This window comes from Acanthochromis polyacanthus, chromosome 17 (assembly GCF_021347895.1).
Source record: "Acanthochromis polyacanthus isolate Apoly-LR-REF ecotype Palm Island chromosome 17, KAUST_Apoly_ChrSc, whole genome shotgun sequence".
Taxonomy (NCBI): Eukaryota; Metazoa; Chordata; class Actinopteri; family Pomacentridae; genus Acanthochromis; species Acanthochromis polyacanthus.
The window spans coordinates 18,554,696-18,579,462 of NC_067129.1; the positions used below are offsets into that span (position 1 = coordinate 18,554,696).

At 40.1% G+C, this 24,767-nt stretch overlaps 1 protein-coding gene across 1 annotated transcript; it reads right to left on the bottom strand.

Moving 5' to 3' along the window:
• Positions 1-6,609: 6,609 nt before the first annotated feature.
• Positions 6,610-15,611, bottom strand: LOC110956303 (mucin-12-like). The gene is made up of 4 exons (XM_022201676.2): positions 15,101-15,611; positions 10,554-13,901; positions 9,099-9,173; positions 6,610-7,403 (listed from the first exon to the last, which is right to left on the bottom strand). Exons 2-4 carry the CDS (start codon positions 13,829-13,831, stop codon positions 7,184-7,186), a joined length of 3,573 nt encoding a protein of 1,190 aa, XP_022057368.2. The 5' UTR covers positions 13,832-13,901; positions 15,101-15,611; the 3' UTR covers positions 6,610-7,183.
• Positions 15,612-24,767: the final 9,156 nt, after the last annotated feature.

Here is a 24,767-nt window from a genome sequence, read left to right on the forward strand (position 1 = left end):
AAGCTCTTATAAATCAAGTGTCCCTCCTCCATAGACACTTTTAAGAGAAAAATACGTGTTTTTAATGGCTTTTGGCTGCTCTTAGTGTTTCGTTTCCATTTAATTTTAAAAATGATCTTACAATTTTTCCTGCTTTTTCTTGTTATTTTTTGTGTACATTATCTTAATCCATTTTCAAAGTGTCGTTCTGTTTTCTTTATTGTGTGTATTTGTTGTGACTCATCTTATGTGAGCAACACTTTAGTCAAGTCAGGCCGTTTTAAAATATGCACTATAAATAAACTTGATTTGATTTCAATTGGATTTAAGACGACTGTCGGACCTTCTTCCATCATTCCACTCATGAAAACTGAAACTAAACCAAAGTCTCCATTTAACCACAGTAACTGAAAGCTGCCTGCAATGTTTGCATCAGCTAATTTCCTTTTGACTAGACTAATTATAGAATTTTTGTTACACATTAATGACATGTGGGTGGACTGACACTTCCATCTATTTAAGCTTTGCCTTAAATCTTTAGTTTTCTAAATATATATCACATTGTCCGTAATTAGAAAATTAGGTTTTTAATTGCAGACACAGCCAATGGTATGGCATAATGTACAGTCGAAGTAGCTCAATTGCAATGGTCAGCTCAGCTACCTCTCATGAATATGGTGCCCCTAGTGGTTTCCCCTTGATCCTGTATTAGCTTTTTGAACTCTTTTTTTTTTCTTTTTCTGCAGTGTCAGAAAACACTTATCCATCCACACATCCAAGTCCTTTATCTTGCAGCCTCTAAGTGTATTCATTCACCTTGTTTTTGACTCCTGAGAAATAGGGATGGGGCTTTTGGCTTGCTTTTCAACACTCGATCACTTAAGCGCTCTGCTGTTTTTCAGTGCACAGGTACAGCAGTGCAGTGTGGCTTGTTTGAGCCTGTGAGCTGGCAGCGGCCCGTGGCTTTTTATGCAGGGGCTGGTGAAAGCTGTTGGACCTCAACCAGACGGACCAGTGAACCAAAATAATGAGCTGAAAGCGGCTGAAGAGCGCATAGAGCTGCAGATCAGGCCGTTACTTTTCAGTGGTGTTGGCACTGCTACTCATTCTCTCACCTCACATGGAGTCATTCAATTCAAAGTTAACATCAGCAGTGTCATCTCATGGAGACTGAAGTTTTTCAGCTGGCATGTTTTATTTGTTTAGTTATGCAACATCTGTACAGGGTCAACCGGTGCTTGATTTGCTCTGTCGTACTGTGCAGCAAAATTAAAACTGAATATTTTATTGCAGGCACATTTGCATATTCGTTGTGAGCCATGTATGCAACCAGTGGAATCCCTGTTACACATTTCTATCATTTAAAAAACAAAACAAAAAACTTTTGCTCAGTTATGTACCGCTTCTCGACTGTATTGTAGACCTGACCGTCATCTTTGCAAGTCATCTGCAGACTGCACATGAAGACACTGATTTTCTACACATATTTTTGGACTATCAGAAGGAAACTGGAAGGCAAGGAGCTCACATGTTTTTCAGACAATGTAAAAGTAGAATCTCTATCAAAGTTTTTCATGAAATCTTTAAAAGAGACAAACATGAAAACAGAGTGCATCAAATGACTGCGACATACGTTGTAGACATACTGCTGACTTTTTGATGAAGATAGCCCACGAGCAAATGTGCAAACTAAACTTGAGACTTTGTGGCACATCAACTGAAGACAAATGCAGGTTTAAATAAACCATGAGGGTAAAGTGAAACAGGCAGACTGCACTTTGAGGGAAACTGTATCTCAAAGAAACCACTTAAGGGGTTTATTTGTGCAGGTCTTTACAGAAGTATGCACCACTACAGTAGTTCCACGCCTGACTGGTTTAGAATCTTTTTCTGAATCACAACAGACATGTTGGTATTGATTCTCTAATTTCCCCCCAGCATCTGCCTCCAGCTCAGCTACAGCACTTCCAAGGAAGCAATACAGTCATATTTTTTGCAGTGATTACATAACTGAGCTGCCACTTTGTGAGTTACACTCTTTTACAAGCATAGGGAGGGTTGGAAGTGATATTGTAGAATGGCTCGTCTGACCATTTAAAAAAAAATTTAATCTTCACATAGATCACAGTGGTTCCATTCACTGTGAAAGATGATCTCTGATATGGATAGTAATATAAGCGAATGCTTTGCCTGGCCTGTTTACTCTTTGTTTTATGGGCCTATTTGTCTTTGGTTCTAGGACATGGGGATTGCTTCTGCTGCAGTATCATTTAGCGGTAGCACTTTTCAAAATTAACAGGCGCCTTCGCACAATATTGCAGAACATGAACAGAACACTGAGGCCTCTCCACAAGCAATCATATAATCAGGTTTGAAAGCATGGGGGAGGGGGTGGGGGTGAAATCAGGAAAGGGGTTTTATTTAAGCAGAAAACTAAAACAAAACATAAATTGAGAACTGAACGGGGGGGGGGGGGGGGGGGGGGGCAGACTCAAACGGAAGATCACAAAACTAATTTGAATGGCAGAACAGAGCTAAGGACAGGTACTCACAACCAGGGGAAAACTAGACAGAAGAGACAGGGAAACAAGCTCAGGGAACCCGGGTGGAGAGGAGCAGAGTCCTAAAAGGGGAAATCCAGGAGGCAGAGGGGAAACTAAGTCCAAAAGGTGAGCAGAGTTTCTGAAGAAGTGTGACTCAATGATCCAGCAGAGACTGAGTGACTGAGCAGGGTTTAAATAGTGAGGAGAGCTTGTGGACAGGTGAGCTGAGTTCAATGATTACTGCAGCTGACAGTCATTGGGGTAATCAGTAGGGAGAGTGCAGGTAGAGCAGGAGGGCGAGTGGCAGGGAGACAGAGAGAGACATGAGGGAGAGGTGACAGACAGGGAACCAAAAAGGCAGGACAAAACCGAAACAGATCAGGAAACAAGAAAGGAGGAAAAAGAGGACGAAAGGGGGAAGAAGGCCAGGGGACAGAGCAAGTTCCTAACACAGTTAATGAAAAAATATTATGTTTGACTGACACAAAAGTCTTCTTTCAGCTCATGCAGAAAATATTGACTCGATTTATGAACCATTACCATCAGAAACACAGCAGATCTGTGTTTGTGATGACTTCTGACAGCACATGATAAATAATATTATTTTAATGCCTTAAAAAGGCCCATCAAGACAACTGCATTCAAATATGTAAATCCTCATATTACAGAATACTAAAAGGAGCACTGCTCTGATTTAGCTTTGTGCTCCTCTAACATGTCGGACTCATAATGGACTGTTTAATAAAAGGTTTTAATTGATGCTGCAGATTCACAACTATTGACTTCATGTATTCCAACCATTCGTCATCCTCTTTTGTGCCTACATTCCCCACAATGCAACTCGACAGCCAATAAGTAAGTTGTGCTGCCTTCAAATGTAACTCACAAGCTTGTGATAACACTATGGAAAGTTGTTTACACCAAATACTTGGAGTTCAAGTGGTACCATCAGCTGTAATTGGTGAGAACACTGCTGAACTGTAACACCAGCATTTTGCTTTTGGTGTCTGGAGCCCGTTGAGGGTAGTGATTTACTAAGCTAATAAATGAGCAACATCATGTAGGAAATACAAAGGCATAATGAAAAGATGAGGCCCTGAGAAATATTTGCGTTTCCCTCAGACATTATACAGGGTGTCCCAAAAATTTAACATCATTTCACAGGCCAATAATTTTGGCAATTCTTGTTAAAATAACCTTGAATTTTCACAAAATGTATAGAAACAGATCAAGATTTTATATTTAATGTTTCTTTTTTGTTCGGGTTGAACCGTCTTGGAATATGCTGATGTTGATGATGGTCTACCAGATCCTTCAGCCCTGCATAAGCAGCCTTCCTTTTTACGCTTTTGATACCAAGTCCAATTTACGGTTGGTGAAATTTTTCCAAATTTTGCATTGAAGGCACTAAAAAGGAGATGAGGTGTCTCCAACAGGCACACTGCACAGTCTTGGGTGACTGTGTGTGAGCACAGATGGTGAAATTTTACCAAATTTTGCATTGAAGGCACTAAAAAGGAGATGAGGTGTCTCCAACAGGCACACTGCACAGCCTTGGGTGATTGTGTGTGAGCATATTCCAAGATGCAAAAATAACTTCTCTTTGGGAGTGAACGGCATGGCTCAACCTGAAAACAGAACAAAAACAAAACATTAAATATAAAATCTTGATCTGTTTCTCTACATTCTGTGAAAATTTGAGGTTATTTCAACAAGAATTGCCAAAATTATTGGCCTGCGAAATGATGTCAATTTTTTTTGGGACACCCTGTATAATTAGAAAGAAAAACTTATAAAATCACAAAATATTACCTTACAATCCACCAAAAAATGAACTTTCATGACCTCTGTCATTTTTAACAACATCTCAAACACATCACAACTTGTGAACTCGGAGCTATCACATAATTTGACATTTCTGAGCCAACTTCCTTCATAAATGGGGTACTTTTCAAGGTTAGTTCAGTGAAAGCTTGAGACTGCGCACAAAAGAAACAAAGTACACTATAAGAAACAATCTGAAGGCATGGAAATAGTATGTAAATAGTTCATTATTTATTGTTGTACATGTCGTCGGGCTGGGCATCATCTTGGACGATTACGATTTTGATCGATTTTTGTTGTTTCTTTGGGGTCTCTTTGCTATGGCTAGTGCTAGCCATGCCACACTCCCGTAGCTGCGAGCACTCTTGCCGTTCTTTAGGATGACTCTGCCGGAGGTGCTGAAAGAGGTTAGTTGTGCTGCTACTCGTCGTTTTTACAGTACTTTTGCAAACCTTGCACATGACTGTAGTTTGCTCTGTGTCAGTCTTGTCAAAGCCGAACCACTTCCATATAATCAATGTAACATGAGGCCCTTTTCTCGGGACCAACTCTTCGTCTGCTGTTCTGTCCGCCATGACGGGGATGTGAGTGTTTTGGCAGAAGGAGATGAGAGGCGGAAGCAAACACCAGTGCACAAGTCGTGAAAGGCAGAAGAAGAATCTGTATTGTTATATATTTAAGCTCGCCTCGATTTTACGATTTGGCAAATTTTCAAATCTTCAGGTTTTAAAAAGGCAAATTAATCGAATTAATTTGATTTATCGCCCAGCCCTAACATGTAGAGGCCTTATGTGTGTAGAGATAGCTTTTGTCAGCTGTATGTTTGTGCCACGATAGACCTTTGTCATCAGCACCACTGAATTATTCGATTTCTCTGTTTAAATTTTGTAAGAGCTTCACCTTACTATGTCAAATTCTTTGAGATGACTTATGTTGTGAATTAGTGCTACATAAATATATTCGAGTTAAATTGAATTTCCACTTTCAAGGTCGAGGTACAGCAAGGTAGGAATTCATACAGACTCTTCTTACTACAAAGGTCTTATAAGTTCACACCATTCTAAATCTATTCATTTTTCAATACAATTCTTTTCAGATGTGCACCACTTAACTAAATGTGTAAACAGACTTGAGACTCTCCCCTTTCTAAAGTGGAGCCTGCGATTCTAGAGAAAGATTGCTGATATTTAGCCAGTTAGCATATTAATGTAGTTCGAACTGTCAGATTTTCCTCCGGCTTGCTCTTACTACCTCCGTTCCCCTCACAACCCTCTGTCCTGTGCATGAATGCAAACATGTACAGGTAATACTGGAATAGTGTTGTGTGCATCAGTTCAAGCCAGTTTCGTTGTTTCCCGTTTATAAAGCTGTGTCGGATCACAGACAGCTAGCTGACCGTGACGAGACATTTGCTGAATTTGACAAAAAAAGAAAGTGTACTGGATTAGAATCGCACAGCCCACCTTTCAGATGTTTTTGTGACTCCTACATTTTTTAAAAAACAAATCAAGCAAATTTAAGTGCAAAACATTATTTATCTCTGTTTACCACTATAAACTGCGTAAAACTGAATTTCCAGACAAGAGATGTGTGACATTCAGTGTTTTTCCTATATGCTGCTTGATATATGCATAAGAAACTGTGCTACCCTTTACAGTAGTGAAATGTGACAGAACTGTGCTACCTGCAGAGACTACAAGGCTTTCACAGCTGCAATGAGCACATATTTCCCTCTTGTCCCATTGTTGCAAGAATTTCATTTTCAGGAGGTATTATTTCTCCTTACAAGAATTTTAATTAAAGTGTAAGTGTCGCCTGTTCAAAAATTTAATATCACAGTTTTTGCTTGGCTTACTGCGCAGATAAATTGTGTATGTGTTCCTCACTCATAAGCTTTTAACCAAAACTCTTGAGCTCATGTTCCCTTTGCATTGATAATTTATGAGCGGTTCTGTGAAACCACCCACAAGGGTTTGTTTCATGCTGCTATATTTTGCTCTTTATATCCATATGTGTGTGTCCAGGAGTGTGCTCATGTGTGCCGTGCGTGTGCGCACGTGAACGTTTTGATTGTGACTCATGCTTCATTGCAGCCTTTCGTCATGTCATTGTTTTACTCAGAGACCTTTTATGAAGTTCAGATTGTTTGGGGATTTGGAGACCATCAGCACAATTGGCAAAAGCATAATGAATGTTTCTGTATTTTCTGCACCCTCGTGGCCAGTTTGCAGTTGTGAAAAAAGGTTTAGATGCATTAAAGGCGTATGTCTTAGCTGGGAAAAAAACAACCTTTATTTCATTCAGAAATTACCGAGTTCAGTTAACAATCCGAATTAGAGAATGCCCTGCACAAATTAGGAGATTTACAGACAAATCAAGCATAACAAAACTTGTATACAGAACATTTATTCCTGGGGGAAGAAGGTACGAGGACAACTGAAGGAGAAATGTAAATTCAACTGCATTAATCATAACAGTGCAAAGAGAAAGGAATCTCATATAAAAAATTAGATATAGAAATCTATGGAGGAGGTTAGCCATAAATTTTACGCAGGCATACTGACAACAAAATAGCATTAACTTTTAAAATATTAAATAATCTCTTATGGATGGTACTAGATGAAGGTCACAAAGATCAGGGGCAAATTAGGGTACAAAATCCTACTTATAAGCTTTGACAGTGTGCAGGAGAGTGGAACTCTAGTGGGTAAGTGCCTAATTCAGAATCTCTCATTCTATGGGAAGGAAAGAGTAAGAATCCCCTGCAAAAGGCTTCTGCTGGTCACTTGAAACACAGGCTAACGGCTATTAAACAGCACACAGGTATCATTAGAGGGCTAGACTTGCTGAATTTTCCTCGGGATCCATTTGAACAGAGTCTTGCACAGCTTTTTGCTTTTCACCTTTGTCTTTGTTAAGTTCTTAATGATGCCATTTCTGAGCAGGCTGAAGTTCACGGGCTGGGACAGATGCACGGAGAAATCACTGTTGCCACTCGCCGAATGATTCAGAACCTCCAGGAAGCGTCTTTCCTGCTGCCTGAAGTCGTACTCCACGCTGGACGGACAGACAAACAGACATACACGCGTCCCCAGAATTACTGAAACCACTCAACCATTACACAAAATGTTGCAAATTCAGCTCTTGCCAAAGATGCAAATGAACGCTTTAATGTGTCACATTTGCATTTCCAGCTCATTTTTCTGCAATGCAAAAGGCTTTTTATGCCACCAATCACTGTAAACTGTGTTGCTACAGTTCACTTTGCTCTGTGTGGTACTCCTCATGTGGGAAGCTCTGTGCTTGTCAGATTTCAAAGTGGCTGATTGGTTTGGGCAGGAAGACATTTCCCGGCAGGGTATCCTTTTTTTTTTTCTCAAGGTATACACGTCTTGTTTGAATATCCTTATCTTCCACTTGGCCTTTCAGGACCAGATGCCAACACACACAAGTCAGCAATTCAACTTATATAACATATTTTTTGTCATACAAAAGCGGTTTTGAACATAAGTAGATCAAGGAGGATGTTTTGAATATTTGAAGATAAAGGCAGTTTTAGCTTTTGCTTTTCAGAGCATGAGGCATTTTTCCAAAAAGATGATGAGAAGATTTTTAGACTTCTTAGCCTCACTTAGCCTCCTTTCCACATACAATATTCCTCGGGCATTTGTTGAGATTTGCTGTTTTTCTATTGCTTCCACCTGATGCAATATTTCAGTGAGTGGGTGCAAACCTGGACTGAATATGGAATATGAGAGCTAACCAGTATTGTATGATTAGTCTTAATATGTTGCACCTTCAGTAAAAAATGTAAAAACGCATGTATTTAAAGGTCTTGTCAGATCACAGGAAAAAATACCTTTTTTTAAAAAAAAAAAATCAAATGAAATATACCTTTTCACCTTTATGAGGACAAATGCACCAAATATTTTCATTATATTCAAAGTGGTGTCCTCTTCAATAATGCTGCAGGATATGAAAATATCAAAATGACGAATGTCTCAGTTTAAAATGAGGCAACTTAAGATAAACTCGCCTACCTCTTACAGCTCACCTCATCTAGTGAAAGTGATAGTTTTTTCATGTGACATGAAATCACTTTTCCTGTAAATTAACAATGCTTGCAGTGACTTCAGCAGCGGTCATCATAAATCATTATAAATCAATCGTGCAGGCTGCTTGTGTCCAACTCATTCCTCCCTGCCTACTTGAATTTCAGAGTCCGTCTTCATCTCTTTATAAAGCCACAGTATGAATAGACTGCGCCACATGCAGCGAGTGCTTCAATCTGACAGTTGCTCCACAAGATTTATGGTGCGCTCGTAGAGGAAAATGTAATCTTCCTGTGTATTCTGCGCAAGCAACAAACGAGCAGTACAGAGCTTTTCATTTGGTAAGCTGCCCGCACAGTAAGTCATTAATTTTCAGCGGAGTGAAGTGAACAAGCTGGCAGAGAACTGGCAACTGTACTGGCAAATTGGCTGACCCATGAATTGGACGCCACATCTGACACTGTAAATAAAATCTATATGCTGAAATTGTCCTTTTGAAATTTGTAAAAGTCATGCATATTCATTTTTTTCCTCTTAATCACTCACTATCAAAGGCTTCCTATGATGAACATCAAGGACTGCCACAAAGCAAAGCACAGCAGAAGTTATTTATATTCTAAAACCAAGGTTTTTATATCAGAGCTGCTCTGCTCAAGCATTGCAGTTGCAGTCAAAATGACCAATTTCACTACTATCTCACCTGTAGACGATACAAGCAGTCTTCTGGCAGGTTGAGCAGTTTTTGAGGTCCTGTCCAGTTATGTAGCATCGCCGACTAGAATAAACAAAGCAAATTGCACACTCTGAATAACTTCCACAACTATCATCCTTTTTGGATCCACTGTTTAATATTCTTTCTGTTCATCCTCGCTGCTTGAGATTCATTCAGACTTCCGTTGGCTGTGATGAGCTACCTAACACGCATTATGTCGGACATCAGTCGGTTATTAGGACTTGGTTATTCTGAAACATGACCTCAGAGGCAGTCACAGCTTATTAGCGCACCGCAGCGAATGAGAATGATTGACAGAGACACATTGCCAGGAGGCTGTTTTAATTCCTGTTATTTGTCCCAGAAGAGTTGTACGGCTAAATAAACCTCTCTGAGACGTGCCCCTTTGAAATGCCCAAGTAGGTTTCTGTCACACTCACAGGAAGCACAATCACAGACCTGTGTGCAAACGTGTACCAGTGTTACAGCTTCATACCATCACACCATCAGCTCTGATGTACAGCACATTTGTAGTGGCCATAAAAACACCTTCATAGCATCTTAACAGTACGGTCGCCTTCAAAACGGATTTGTGCAACATGTTACATCATAGTGTGAGTAGTAAGCTGCACAAAGCACACTTTCTTTCTCTTGTTGAGTTGGTTTATCCAGTCTATACTAGTTTTAATGTCAGCAAAATGTCAAAGTTCAGCAATCAGACTCATATTTACGGCATCTCAACAAATCCCAGCTACACCTCTTCCAAATTACACCGAATTTGTCACTATTTTGCATTTGCCAGGTATATTCAGGACTAAACTTGCATTTATTTTGTCACCACGCTATTTTACAACTCAATGGATGCAAAGTAAAGCTGATATCTGCACTATGTCTGTTCTGTATCAAATAGAAATAACCCAGAATTCAATTTTTTGTTAATTTCCAACACAGTATCTAATAGAACTATGGCTAAAAAAAAAATCATACATGTACTTAAATAAATGCACACACTAAAGTTTCTGGACTGAAGGTGTGTTCAGTTTGCCAATGATTTTCAGTCACTGAGTGGTTCCAGTAAATGCAAGTGATGACTCACTGGAAAGCCAAAGATCAGCAGTGCAGGACTGCTTTTAAAGTAATTCCCTAGTCCAGATCCTGGCAGCTGTGCAGTACCTGTACTGGACTGAATGCAATACATGAATAATTTACAAGTCATATCTGACCCTGCAGGATTAATATTTATTATTTCAAAAATGTTTAATGCTCAGTTAAACTATAAGTTAAAAGTTTAATGTGCATCGTGGAATAATTCAGCTGTGAATCTATATGTACACAAGTAAAAACTGTGTAGATTCTGTGATGCTTTATCATAGAAGAACCAACACTCTCCAACCCCAGCACAATTACACCCAGACACGCAAAGACACACACACATCCTCTTACCCGCTGGTGGGAGTGTGGCATGACTCCAGGTCATGGATAATGTTAAGCAGAGTAGTGATCCTGTCCTTGTTGGCTGCCAGGCTGGCCTCCACTGTCTCGAGCCTCTGCTGTAGGGCTGCTGATTTGCTGCACTGTGGGGAAGGCGGCAGCAACAGGGCTGCATCAGCTGGGTGGGAGTGAGCCAGGCCGGTGTCCTCTGGGCCCGGCTGAGGGGGAGCAGGGCTAAACTTTGAATCCGGCCTCACGATTGCCTCCGCCTCCCCGGGCTGGGGGCGGGGATGGGATGCCAAGCGCATTGTTGATGACGGCAATATGGAATTACATTCAGGGCCTGTGTGTGCACAGAGCTCTCCCTCACTGCTGAATGGGGCTGGTGCAGAGGAAGAACTTGTGCGCGCTCGTGGCTGTGATGAAATATCAAAATCAGACTTTCGGTGGACTGAAGATTTTGTGAGAGGTTGGACATGTGTGTTTGAGGTCCCGAGTTCACAGTTTTTTTGTGCGGTGACAGAGGATGTTGAATAATTGGGATGTGCCTGTTTATCTGCATTGTATTTAGGCTTAACATTAGCATGCCTGGCTGATGCACCCAAGGCAAACTGTTCTGTATTTGAATCCGTCTGCTGGGCTGTTTTGACTGGTGGGCATGTTGCACATTGTCCCTCATGTTCTGTTTCTGTGCATCCTTGATAATGTGCAAGGCTTTGTTGTTCTGTGTTTATGCAACCCTGCAGACAAGAGCTGCTTGACTTAATTAGGGAAATGTAATTCTGAAGGTTATTGACCTGTGATAAATTTGAATTTTTATGGCCTTTTGACTCATGCACAACTAATTCATCGATTAGATTACCATTGAGTTTGCTTTTATCACAATGCAACTCCTCATTTTGAGTAACGGTTGAATTAGGATCGCGGGAGCTAACATCACTGCACCGGCTATGATTTTCCAACACATTTTGTGGTTGAGATAATGTGAGCTGAGGTGTTCTGGAGTTGTTCCTCTGATTAGGAACAACCCCGCAGACACCAGATTCATTATTGTTGGGAGTTCTGATGTTTGCTGCTTGTGTGTGATGAGGTCTGCTTCTGTCGGGGGCTTCATTACAGCTAAGTACTCGGGTTGTGTCTGCTGATTGAAGCAAAGTTGTACTTGATACAGAGATTTTTTGTTGTTTTTCTGTCTGTGCCGACAACAGTGAGTCGGCTGCGGAGGCAGACTTTTTCAAATTGAATGTGGTTTTCCTGAGGGCTGTGTTTTTGTATAGAGTGCCATTAGATGTGAGCGTGGAGCTGGGAGTTGTACTTGTCGACAGCTGAGCTCTCGAGTCTAGGGGTTTACATGCACTGGATGTGGTGTGTAGAGAAGACATAGACAGATGAAGTGTAGGCTCAGAATTTGAGGAGTTAGGCTGAAGGAGTAGCTGAATTTGAGCAGCTACCGACAAATATTTAGTATTTGTAATTTGATCTGATTTAGCTTTATGATTCAAAGTGCTCTGCTGGACAACAGTGCTGTTAAGTGGACGGGCTGTAATTTTATGTGGGGGATTAGCAAAAGCAGAGAATCCAGCTGAGCTTACTCCACTGTCAGTAAAAGACTTTTTACCTGGTGGTGTGCTGTCAGTGTTTAAAGATGGATTCTCATGTGGTTTCAGAGCATCAGATGAAGTTAAGGGTGGACTTTCAGGCATAAGGTGTGCAGCTGATTCAGATTTTTTAACAGAATTGAAAGCATTGGCTGGCGGTGATAATGTGGGACATTTTGGGGTCATTTGTGGGCTGTTGGTTGCATTTGTTTTGATGTTTACTTGTGCTGTTTGTTGTGAGTGCAGGGTTTCATGTTGAATATCGACTTTTGCAGCTATATTTTCAGTGGATGTCACTGCAGAATTAGAAAATGCTGTTGCTTTGTGTGCATTAGTACTGGATGTATTTCCAGATCCTCCAGCTATAGTGTACAAATAAGAAGGTGGAGACAGAGTATTCTTAGGTGTAGCGTGCACGGATACACATACATTTTGAGGCACATTATACTGTGACTGTGTAGAGTTGCACTGTGTGGTTTTGAGGGTTTTAGGGTAAGTGTGTGAATGTGGGTTGTTTGATTTAGTAGCAGTGGCCATCTGAGGAGTGAAAGTGAGGCTTGTTGTTTGGGGGATCTTGCTGTCGTGTAGGGGTTTAGTTAAGGAATTCACACCGGACTCATCCTGTCTGGTTTCAATGGTTGCTCTTGTGACTGTGATGGTTTTAGCATGTAGGATGGCATCATGTGTGTGCAACAAAGTAGCTGGATTGCCTCTGGAGTGCACTGGGCAAGCAGGGTGCGGTGTATTTCTATACCTCAGTTCTTCTTTAAGATAAAATATTTGTGGATTGACTGTGACTTGTGTCCTTTTTTCAGAATTTGTGATGCTCTCAGAGATTTGCTGGCTCAGATTAAGGTTCTTCTCAATAATGGGCATCTGCGTAGTGGCCGATAGTGAGGCGAGGGCTGACTTTAACTGCTTCTCTCTAAGACAAGCGTCCAGATTCGTACATTTCTCCCCCGGAATGGCAGCTCCGGCGGTTACAGATTGTCTCCCACCGCAGTAGTTGCATATTTTTTGTGGCATGCCAAAAGGTCGGGCAGCAGATAGCGGCTTCCCAGACTGATCAGCATAATGACCTTGCAGTCTGATGTGGTCTCTTCCACGAGAGGTTGCACTTTTTACAGGCTCTGCCTCATCATCAACTACGCTAATTCCACCGATCGCGTCTGAATCAACCACGCTGCCATTGGTGTAACGAGCAGCAGATTTAGGCCTGCCATTGCTTACAGTCCCTGCAATGTGTGGATTGGTCTTGATTGCCCTGGCATAGCAATAAGTCCCCGCACTGTTCCTCTGACAGCAGGCCACATCCTTAGAGACTTCACCTCCAAGTGCTTTGAAAGTCACTTCTTTTTTGGTCTTGGATTCCCCACTTTTCTGTTTTAAAATAGCCTTTTTCTCTTTGTCACTCTTTGTTAGCAGCAGTATCTCCTTGTATTCATTTTCCTTGGCAATATAGATGTTGGATGTTTGAGCAGTGCTATCTGAGAGTGTATCGGTTTGCTGGGTGGGTGGCCTGCTTATCCCCGGGGACGTCTGAACACCAACGCTGCAGTGAAGTCCCCATGTCTGCAGCAAGTTTCCTTCGGCTCTGTCTCCTCCTGTTGTCTTCCAGCCACGCACCCCTACTAAAGCAGGGACTCCTAAAACTGGAACCGGAGTCGTCAGGTCGGCTGCTCGTCTCCCCATCCCTTGTCTGAGCGACTCAAAACTCTGATAACTCGAGAGAGCGGCAGCGTTTCCACACCATTAGACCCATCTATAAAGCAAGAGAGGAACAAGTTTACAGTGAGAGACATTTGAGTTGGTGCTGTGAAGGAGGAAATCCATGAGTAAGCAGGATTAAGTTGAAACAATGCACAGAGCGAGAACTGAGACGGGGAGCTGCTTCGACACTGCAGGGACGAAGGATAACTGGAGTTGTCAAAAATCAATTGCAGATTTGAGATAAGATGGAAACAATTGTCCTCTCACTTTCCAATCGCCCTGACATAGTGACTGGATAAGGAACAGGAATGACACTCTGTTAATGCTGATAACAAGAGGGGACTGCTCCTGTGAAAACAAGCACTCTATATTGTATTAGCATTTCAAACATACAGCACAGATCCCTGCTCAGCGTCTGACAGCGATCGGAATAAATTATTTGTAGAATACATTTCAAAACATAGTTCATGCGGTGAACTCTTTCTCCTCCAGACAGTTTTCACAAAACTGTCTTCCACATTCAGCTCACCTTGGAAAGAGGCCATAATGCATATACTGATACTACACTATAGACTTCATTAAGCTTTGTGTGCACTTAACTGGAACACCCTTTCAAAAAGGGGCAGTTTCTATGTGTGTGTGTGTGTGTGTGTGTGTGTGTGTGGGAGAGAGAACGACCATGCCACCCATGAATTCATGTGTGCCAGTTTTCCCGTGTGTGCAGGAGGTCATTTTAATGATTTACGCAACAACAGTTCAGTCGTCAACAACACGGCAATAATGTTTGGATTTGTGCATACCAGCAGGCATTTCATTATTGAGCAGTAAAATGCCCAGTGCGTCTGGGTTTGTGTATGTGCGTGTGTCCCCCCGCCTGCAAGCGTGGATTTATGACAAAAATTTCATGCAAACACATTCTGACAAGGCTCCCTTCACTTCTTCTCCCTTTTCATTTAAGGATGTCTACATTGCAAAAAGAACATTTAGTCATCCATACCTGAAGGGACTATTATTTTGGTTGTTGTGTCATCAAATGTTACTTGAGCTCATTGAAGTGACCTATGTCTGTCGTTGCTGCTTAATCGTAAGTGACAACTGTCCTGCAGTGGTAATACACCACTAAATCCCTCGTTGCTTAGCTATAAAAACAACAACAACAAAAAACCCCACATTTGCACACTTTTAAAATGATCACAAAAAAAGAAAAAAAATGACAGAGGTGTTTCTGCAATTCTGTTTTAACAGGCGTACCTGAGTAATCTTGCTGCAAGATGTCTTGTTTTCTTGACTCCGAATGTCCAGAGCTAGTTTTCCGCTTCGTGTTTTATGTCCTCATAAGTCCTCAAGGTTTGAAGTGACTTTGTCTTCATGTTTTCAGTCCCTTGGTTGCAGAATTCAAACTCAGTGGCAGGCAGTCAGCACCGCAAAGCAATGCTGCTAAATGAGAATCCTTCTCTCCTGCTCAGATTCTGAACTAATCTACCTTTTATTGATCAGGCATAAAGCCAAGCTGTGTCCTCCTTGTATCCACTTCTCGTCTTGTTTTGGTCCTGCTGCTCCATGCTCACTCCATAATCACAACACAGCAGTATGCTACAGTATGCTGCACACTCTGTCCTACTATGTCTTGCCTTTTTTGCCTCCTCCTCTTCACACTCTCTCTTCCTCTCACCCTTTCTCCCTCTCTCTCCCTTCTTTCTGCCACTGTCCTCTTTCCCAGCATTCATGTATCCTGATCTACAGCTGGGTGGAGAAAGAGAGCAAGGGAGAGAAAGAGAGAGAGGGCGAGAAAGAGAGGAAGTGACTTGCATCAGTGGGGTAGGGACTGTGTGTAAATTACCATGCAAGTTAAAAAGCAAGGAAAATGAGCTGAGGATGACAGTGAAGCAAATGCAAATGCAAAGAAAGTTGAAACAGTTTGAGCAGTCACTATGAAAAAAAAATAACAGGAAGAAAACAATTTGAACAAATTTATATTCAGTTTGGAAAATCTCAATTAAATATGCCGTATTCTGAATAATTACAACCTCTAAAGAGCATCATTGCTATCAGGAAGCATTCATTAAAAATACATAGAAATGATCGGTAATTAAGTTAGTTCTGGTTTATGTAGGACTGAATTAGTGCATGATAATATGCATTAAATTATAGTTAACACTGCATTTCTGAATGATGGCGTGGGCAACAAAATTTTAAGTCCTACAATGTAGATGTTACATTTGTCTGATCATGCACTTCCAGCATACATACTATAGTTTCTAACATATCGCTGCTTTACAACACTTTGAATAAAATGCACAAAAGTGATATAAGATAAGCACATTAGCTGAAGAGCTGCATTTAACATAAAGTTTGGGGAATGTTGCCAGCATTTTCAGAGAGGCAAACACTGTAGTGTATTATATTCATTAAATGTAATACTTATTGCATGAAATATAATAATGAAAATTAACAAGACACTCAGCAGTACATGTGTGCTACTGTTCAAAAGTTTGGGGTCATTTAGAAATCTTCTTTTTTGACAGAAAAGCAATTTTTTTTTTCAATGAAGATAACATTAAATAATCAGAAATACAGTCTAGACACTGTTAATGTGGTAAATGACTATTCTAGCTGGAAACAGATGATTTTTAATGGAATATCTCCATAGGGGTACAGAGGAACATTTCCAGCAACCATCACTCCTGTGTTCTAATGCTACATTGTGTTAGCTAACGGTGTTGAAAGGCTAACTGAGGATTAGAAAACCCTTGTCCAGTTATGTTGGCACATTAATGAAAGTGTGAAATGCAGAAATTGCAGACCATTGTGCATAATGAATGCTTCTGGTACTTTAAAGCTGGGCTATGTGTTTGTTTTTGGCATCATTGGGGCAAAAATTTTACCTTACTACAACTACTTGTAAACCTTTCAAATTTAAGTCCAGACTGAGAAAAGGATGTGGTGATACAAGGTGTTGAACAGGGGACTTCCACTTGGAGAGTGGGGTGTGAATCCACAAAGGAACTGACTTTTAGCTTGACTGTCTTTGCATATTCGAAGTGCTGCCCATCTGGTGGGAAAGGCTTCGAATAAAGACAGGATGAAGGGCAGAGCTGCAAGAGGAGGGCTGCATACACACGTGGACAAAATTGTTGGTACCCCTCAGTTAAAGATGGAAAAACCCACAATTCTCACTGAAATCACTTGAAACTCACAAAAGTAACAATAAATAAAAATTTATTGAAAATCAAATCATCAAAATCAGCCATCACTTTTGAATTGTTGATTAACATAATTATTTAAAAAAACAAACTAATGAAATAGGGCTGGACAAAAATGATGGTACCCATAACTTAATATTTTGTTGCACAACCTTTTGAGGCAATCACTGCAATTAAACGATTTCTGTATTTGTCAATGAGCGTTCTGCAGCTGTCAACAGGTATTTTGGCCCACTCCTCATGAGCAAACAGCTCCAGTTGTCTCAGGTTTGATGGGTGTCTTCTCCAAATGGCATGTTTCAGCTCCTTCCACATATGTTCAATGGGATTCAGATCTGGGCTCATAGAAGGCCACTTTAGAATAGTCCAACACTTTTCTCTCAGCCATTCTTGGGTGTTTTTGGCTGTGTGTTTTGGATCGTTGTCCTGTTGGAAGGCCCATGACCTGCGACTGAGACCAAGCTTTCTGACACTAGGCAGCACATTTCTCTCCAGAATGCCTTGATAGTCTTCAGATTTCATCGTACCTTGCACACTTTCAAGACACCCTGTGCCAGATGCAGCAAAGCAGCCCCAAAACATTACTGAGCCTCCTCCATGTTTCACCGTAGGGACAGTGTTCTTTTCTTCGTATGCTTGGTTTTTGAGTCTATGAACATAGAGTTGATGTGCCTTACCAAACTGCTCCAGTTTGGTCTCATCTGTCCAAAGGACATTCTCCCAGAAGCTTTGTGGCTTGTCAACATGCATTTTTGCAAATTCCAGTCTGGCTTTTTTATGAGTTTTTTTCAGCAGTGGTGTCCTCCTTGGTCGTCTCCCATGAAGTCCACTTTGGTTCAAACAACGACGAATGGTGCGATCTGACACTGATGTACCTTGGCCTTGGAGTTCACCTTTAATTTCTTTGGAGGTTGCTCTGGGCTCTTTGGATACAATTCCAACGATCCGTCTCTTCAATTTGTCATCAATTTTCCTCTTGCGGCCACGTCCAGGGAGGTTGGCTACTGTCCCGTGGGTCTTGAACTTCTGAATAATATGAGCCACTGTTGTCACAGGAACTTCAAGCTGTTTAGAGATGGTCTTATAGCCTTTACCTTTAAGATGTTTGTCTATCATTTTTTTTCGGATGTCCTGGGACAATTCTCTCCTTCGCTTTCTGTTGTCCATGTTCAGTGTGGTACACACCTTTTCACCAAACAGCAGGGTGACTACTTGTCTCCCTTTAAATAGGCAGACTGACTGATTATGAGTTTGGAAACACCTGTGATGTCAATTAAATGACACACCTGAGTTAATCATGTCACTCTGGTCAAATAGTTTTCAATCTTTTATAGAGGTACCATCATTTTTGTCCAGGCCTGTTTCATTAGTTTGTTTTTTTAAATAATTATGTTAATCAACAATTCAAAAGTGATGGCTGATTTTGATTACTTGATTTTCAATAAATTTTTATTTATTGTTACTTTTGTGAGTTTCAAGTGATTTCAGTGAGAATTGTGGGTTTTTCCTTCTTTAACTGAGGGGTACCAACAATTTTGTCCACGTGTGTATTTTCAAATTCTGACATTTTTTTCTTCCTTTTATAGGTTTCTGTTTTAATGCTTGACCTTTACTTGTTGATACTAGAGTATTTGGAGGCATTAATTTTACTTAGGAAAAGATGTAACCACTGGTCTACAATACTACAAAATATTGTGAAAAAGGTAGGCTGGATTAAAAATAAACAAGTGGAAAAGTACAAATAGGTGATTAAATGGGCAAATTTACCTTAAAGGAAAGCGTTTAATTTTTAATATTTCATGTTATTCATATAGAAATATTTTTGCAAGCAGGAGTTTCATCAAAAATAAACACCCTGCAATGTTTGTAAAATTGACTAATCTATTTCGTGACTGCAGGGTTATATGGAGTAAGAAGGGGCTTGTCAGTCTTGATTAGAGTGATCGGCAGTAAAAGTACTGCCCTGCCAAAGTGTCCTATATGCTGTGAGCTCTGTCACTGTGAGTCCTTGCGTTGCACAATCAGGATAAATTAACACAAAGTCAGCTGCAAGTTTGTGGTTTAAATCATTTCAGTTTTTTCACAAAATTATTGTGACATCCCACCAACCAACCCCAGAGCAGGCCACAGTGTGAGAGTTAATATGAACATACATCACCGCTTCTTCATAGAAATCCACCATGAATCAACCTCCGTAGAGTCTGCTTCAATTTAATTAGAGTAGCTGTCTGTCTCAGATTAAAGGGACAGATTGAATGAACTGAGGAACCTTTATTACAGTCTGTTTAAAATGATTGTCTCTTTGCAAACGGCAGGTGGTTTACAAAATTTGACAGTACAGTACTTATCAGGATTCGATAGAATTTATTGTTTCTGCTTTGAAATAAGTCTGTGGGATGATAGAGTGGGCTGTGTTCAGTAGATTGCACTGAAATTCCATCACTGCAGCCCTGGGGAGCACGAGGCTGACTTTGTGAAGAGAATATCATCCCATAGCCTCAAGGTGATTACGCAATATTGTATCAGGAAAAATGCCTACAGTGAAAACAGTTTTACTGTCACCGTAAGAGTTTTGTGTGCTTTGCATTTATACATCATAACAGTTGCTTCTTCTTTGGAGAAGGAATTAAATATTAGTATTTACTTTCTTTACCTTAATTTAAACTTTAGAGGATGTATCCATGAAGACTGATGATATGTAGCTGCAGTTTCAGTGACAATAGGCTGATAATGGCTGAGGTGGGAGCTTCAGATTACAGTTATTATGGGGTCAATATACAGTTGAAGGACTTTTGAAGTCCATGGGATATATCTTGCATACATTTTTATTAAAAATTAAAAAGTAATGTTTTTTATGTACATTATCATCATATCTTTAAAAATTCCATAATTATTTATTATGGAAACAATCACATAAAAAAGTCAACTAAATAACGTCTGAATTTTATAACAACCACTTTCTAATTAGCTAAACAATAATGAAACGAGTTTATTCAAAATGGTTTTGATTGTGTTCTCTTTAATAAGTTCAGATAATCATGACAGATATTTCTTTTTTGCCAGTCTATCAAATTTCATATGGAAAGTAACTAATTGTATATGTATCACTCTCAACTAAAAACACCTTTCAAGGAAGTGTGTTAATTCCAAATCACATGACCTGCTCCATATGATGTCATTTCCTCCTGAAGAAAAGATTGGCAAGACTCCAAGGCTTCCTTAGTTACTTAATGTAATGTAGTTTGTGAGTCAAGTGTGGATTTATTGCATTTCAACAGGTTTTACTACAATATCTTTATAAATAACTTTCAAGTTCAATTTTACTCAATTCTATATATAATATTTTAGAAAAATCTTTCTCTAAAAATGCCACGTGGTGTTTGGTTATAGGCGGCCATGTTATTATTAGACCTGAAAACAACAAAAATGTCAACTATGCTACAAGAAGTCCCACGATTATATATCGACCCATGAAACACTAGGCGGGTATGTGAAACATAGAATGATATCTATACCTGCACATCGATAGCCGTGGACATGCTCACGGAGTAAAAGTGGTACAGTTTGCTAATGTTATTACTCTTTTGCTCAAAACTATTATATTGTCTAAAATGCAAAAGCATGCAAAATGATTATAAGGAATATGGGTTTTGCCTCCCCTGTCTGCTTTATGTGAAAACTTCTGCTACTGGTTGAGATAATGTATTCAAAACAAACCAGAGACTCACTATTCCATGCATTCTTGTAAAATCCTGAGGCCTACACTTCCCACAATGCAACTTGACTAAAGGCAGTTTGGTCAGATTTTGTTTTTTTTTTTTTGAAATATGCTTTGTGGTTCCCTTGGAGTCATGAAAGTTATATTACACCAGTTCTCATAAACTGACTTTGATGTATAAAATTGTTGGAGTTTCTCTTTGAAATTCATGAAATATATTTCCCTGGAGCAATATTTCATTATTATGTGCCACATTTCCTCTTCATTTGTAACATTTTGCTTTAATGTGCAATATGTACAACACTGTCAATGTAACATGAAATGTTTCATTTCCACTTTCATCTCATTTTCAGGTGCAATGTTTCATTTTCACGTGTGATATTATTTATTATCTCAGTGTAACTGCCAGCATTACTTTACACTATTTTATTCTATTTAGCTTACTTATATTGCTTTGGTATTGCATCATATTTATATCTTATTGCTTTTCTACTAAGAATGTCTTATCTTATTTTATCTTATCTTATCCAAGCACTACAAACTACCATCAAGCACCAGCATTCCCAGAGCTGCCTCCCTCAGCAGGACAATGCTTAGGAGTAAGGTTGACTAGTAACTCACAAAAAATGCTCTGGAACACGACAAAGAGCCCAAGGTGATGACCCAGCCTCCATATTTCCCAGAGTCCATCCAACTTAGCATTCATGGGATGCACCAGAACCTACTCAATCCATAGAAGCCTCACCTCACAACCCACAGAACCCAAAGGATGCACTGCTAACAACCAGAGGCCAGACAACACGGGGAACACTCAGAGGTAAAGTGTCAGCAGCCCCAAAATTGAGATCCATACAATTTTAGGTAGACTGTTTTAATGGTGTGGTTAGCTGGTGTTGGAAAGAATTCACTGAAAAGCATATCCCATGTTCACATTTAGGAGGGCATTGTTTGACGTTACAATTATTATAATTTTTTATCGATTTTGTTTTTACAGCTGATTTTCATTTCACTTCATAACAGCATAGGCATGGGATACACAACAGCATGGAATACAATAACTGGATGAATGAGTAGCATTTTATAAGCTACACTTAACAAAACGGCCACTAAGGGGCAGATGAACACCAAAAATGCTCATTCACTGCCCCATTTACTGATGTCACCCTTGAATTGTGTCATTATTGACCGTTAAGTGAAATGATCTCTTTGCTTCAGTGCCAGCATGTTTTACAACAAATTTGTAGACAGTTATTTCATGAGTGAACATTAAAGAATGTGATATTTTGATAGATTTTTTTTTTACCCAAATTTGCACAATAAGAAAGAAAGACGTGTTTATTACTGTATATGGCATTATTATCCGGCATGCTTTTCTCTACTCAGTATGTTTTTGCTGTGTAGACAAGAAGTATAGTTATTTTTCAGTATTACAGAAAGAGAACTATATGGGTCAGCTGCCAGTCTGAGCGTTCATCAATCGGTGTCAGCACTGTTGGAAAGACGAACCTTTGGAGGAGGAACAGCGGTGCGTTTCAGTGTTTTCTCCAGTCTGCAGACAGGTGGAGCTCGAGCTCCAGATATGGATAGACTCCCTCCAAAGCAACTTAGAAAACAACAACACTTTGTTCAAGCAGAAGGAATAGATTAAGTTCCCACCAGTATCCAACCCTCTGTTGCAGCCTTGAATTAAATGTGCAGATGTGCCGCTGACCCATCACCTCGAGCTCAATGGAGAATTGAAAAAGCACAAAAGGTTTTGCTAATGAGTTAAACCAGAGTTGTGCAATGCTCCAAGTCCTCTGCTTCTTGAACGATTTCTTCTGTTGCTGTCTGTTCCCATGAAGTTTCAATTTATCTCACTCTGTTTTTTTTTTTCTGTTTTTGGCTGCTGAACAGAATATTCATGGATTGTGTTGCAACAGCATCTGCTTTTGCCAGGAAACAAGAATGTTTTCGAGTGAAGTTGAAATAGTTGTTTTCACAAGGACTCAAGTGTTCCAGCTTCCAGGAAAATGTAGTTGTCTGATCGGAAAAATCCCTGTTGTTGATGCTATTTCCCCACAAAAGCACCATTATAATCTCTCCTATAGTCTGAGTGCCTTATCCGGGAAAGCCTATAAAGAGGCCTGCAGCTTAGGTGTTATGCTTTTAACACAGAGCTGTCCTTTAATGCTCCGTTAACTAAAGTGGTGCTTTGTCCAATCTAGACACCTAACTGAGACAAGGTCATTCTTTATTCTGATTTAGAAAAGGTCATTTATATGATCATCTGTCAGATTCCACTGTTGCATTGCACTTTACTCTGCTACCAGCAAGTGAAACATCTGCACTGATGCAGGCTTTTAACATGTACGAACAGAAGTCACCATATTACACCAATCCTTACTGCCCTTTGCAGACTATCTGAGATTTGAATGTCAGGCAGACAAGCTCAATAACCTTTTAAAATCTCTTCTCAAGACTAACTACTACCATTTGTTTTTAAAAATGATGGCAATTGCTGTAATTACTCTATCTTTTTACATTTCATCCCATCAGGCTCTGGTTCTTATTTACTTCTTTTATATCATTTTATTGTAAAGCACTTTGTAACTCTGTTGTTGAAAAGGTGCTACATAAGTTAGGCTTATTATTATAATTACTTTGTAGAATAAGGAGATATTTTCATTAATGTAACCACACTATCTGAACAACTGACAATAGACATTACAATATGTCATCCACCCATTTTCCAAAAATGATTCTGTGTGGAGCCTTTTAGAACTACTGGCTGTTGCTATAGAGCCAACATCTCAGAGCTAAATATATGAGCATCTCTGCCACACCCCTCTTTTTCTTTCACTTTCATTAAACAACCAGAAAGGTTGTCCATCCATCCATCCATCCATCCATCCATTATCTATACACCGCTTAATCTTCATTACTGTCACAAGGGGCTGGAGTCTATCCCAGCTGACATAGGGCGAAGGCAGGGACAGGTCATCAGCTTATTGCAGGGCTGCATGTATAGTCACACTCACATTCACACCTACAGACAATTTGGAGTTATCATTGAACCTCAGCATGTTTTTGGACTGTGGGAGGAAGTACCCAGAGAGAACCCAAACTCCATGCAGAAAGATCCTGGGAAGGCCGGGGCATGAACCGGGGATCTTCTAGCTGCAAGGCGAAAGTGCTAACCACCGAGCAGCTGTGCAGCCCCAGAAAGGTTGTGTCTTTCAGAAACAGCTGAAAATGAATCCTACCCCTACTGTTGACCTACATTGGCACTGTGAAATGCTTTTATTGACTGTAGCGAGAGTCAAACCCGGTAACGTTATCCTCACTTCACCTGTTTCGACTTCTCTCTGTACCAGGCTGTCCCTCTTCATGCTTCCATTATTCTTCGGTGCAATGTGGGAGGTCGCTTTCTGTCTGTTTATAAGTGCCAAGCATCACCAGCAGTTTCAAAGGGATGAACGCAGATGTACCATCCACACTAGCATGCACTCATGGCCAGAGCAGCTGCCAAAACATTGAACGAAGAAGCTCAAATTACATATATGGAGTATGACATCATGCTCTGCTGAGGACACAATTACTCCACTGAATCTTTACATGGCAGATACCTATATTAATGCTACATTTATGTTCAAAATTTTGCATGTTGCACCTTTAAAAGTAACAGATAGTTTACTTATAGATAATGCTATAGCACGCTGATATCCAGCTTGTACTCACCACTTCTGATCACACATCATCCTACTCTTTATGTACCCATTGAAACACTGACTTAGGGCATGTTCTTTCATTTGTTATTGTGCAAATAAATAGCTTAGCAGTTCTAACACTTTAGGGATTCTGTGTATTTGCTGCATTACCGTGTAACCATTCGCCATGAGCTGCTGAATAAACCATGCTGTATTACTTTACCAAATCATGGCCAACTGAGTAAACTTTCCCAGTGAAGTGGAAAGACGAAAACAAGCTGTTGAGTTGAACTGAAGTCCGAACACGG

Coding starts and splice junctions, on each gene's coding strand:
- LOC110956303 (XM_022201676.2), bottom strand. CDS start 13,831: ATGGGGAGACGAGCAGCCGACCTGACGACTCCGGTTCCAGTTTTAGGA. Junction 9,174..10,553: donor TGCCACACTCCCACCAGCGG/GTAAGAGGATGT, acceptor TGTTTATTCTAG/TCGGCGATGCTACATAACTG. Junction 7,404..9,098: donor ACTGCTTGTATCGTCTACAG/GTGAGATAGTAG, acceptor CTGTCCGTCCAG/CGTGGAGTACGACTTCAGGC.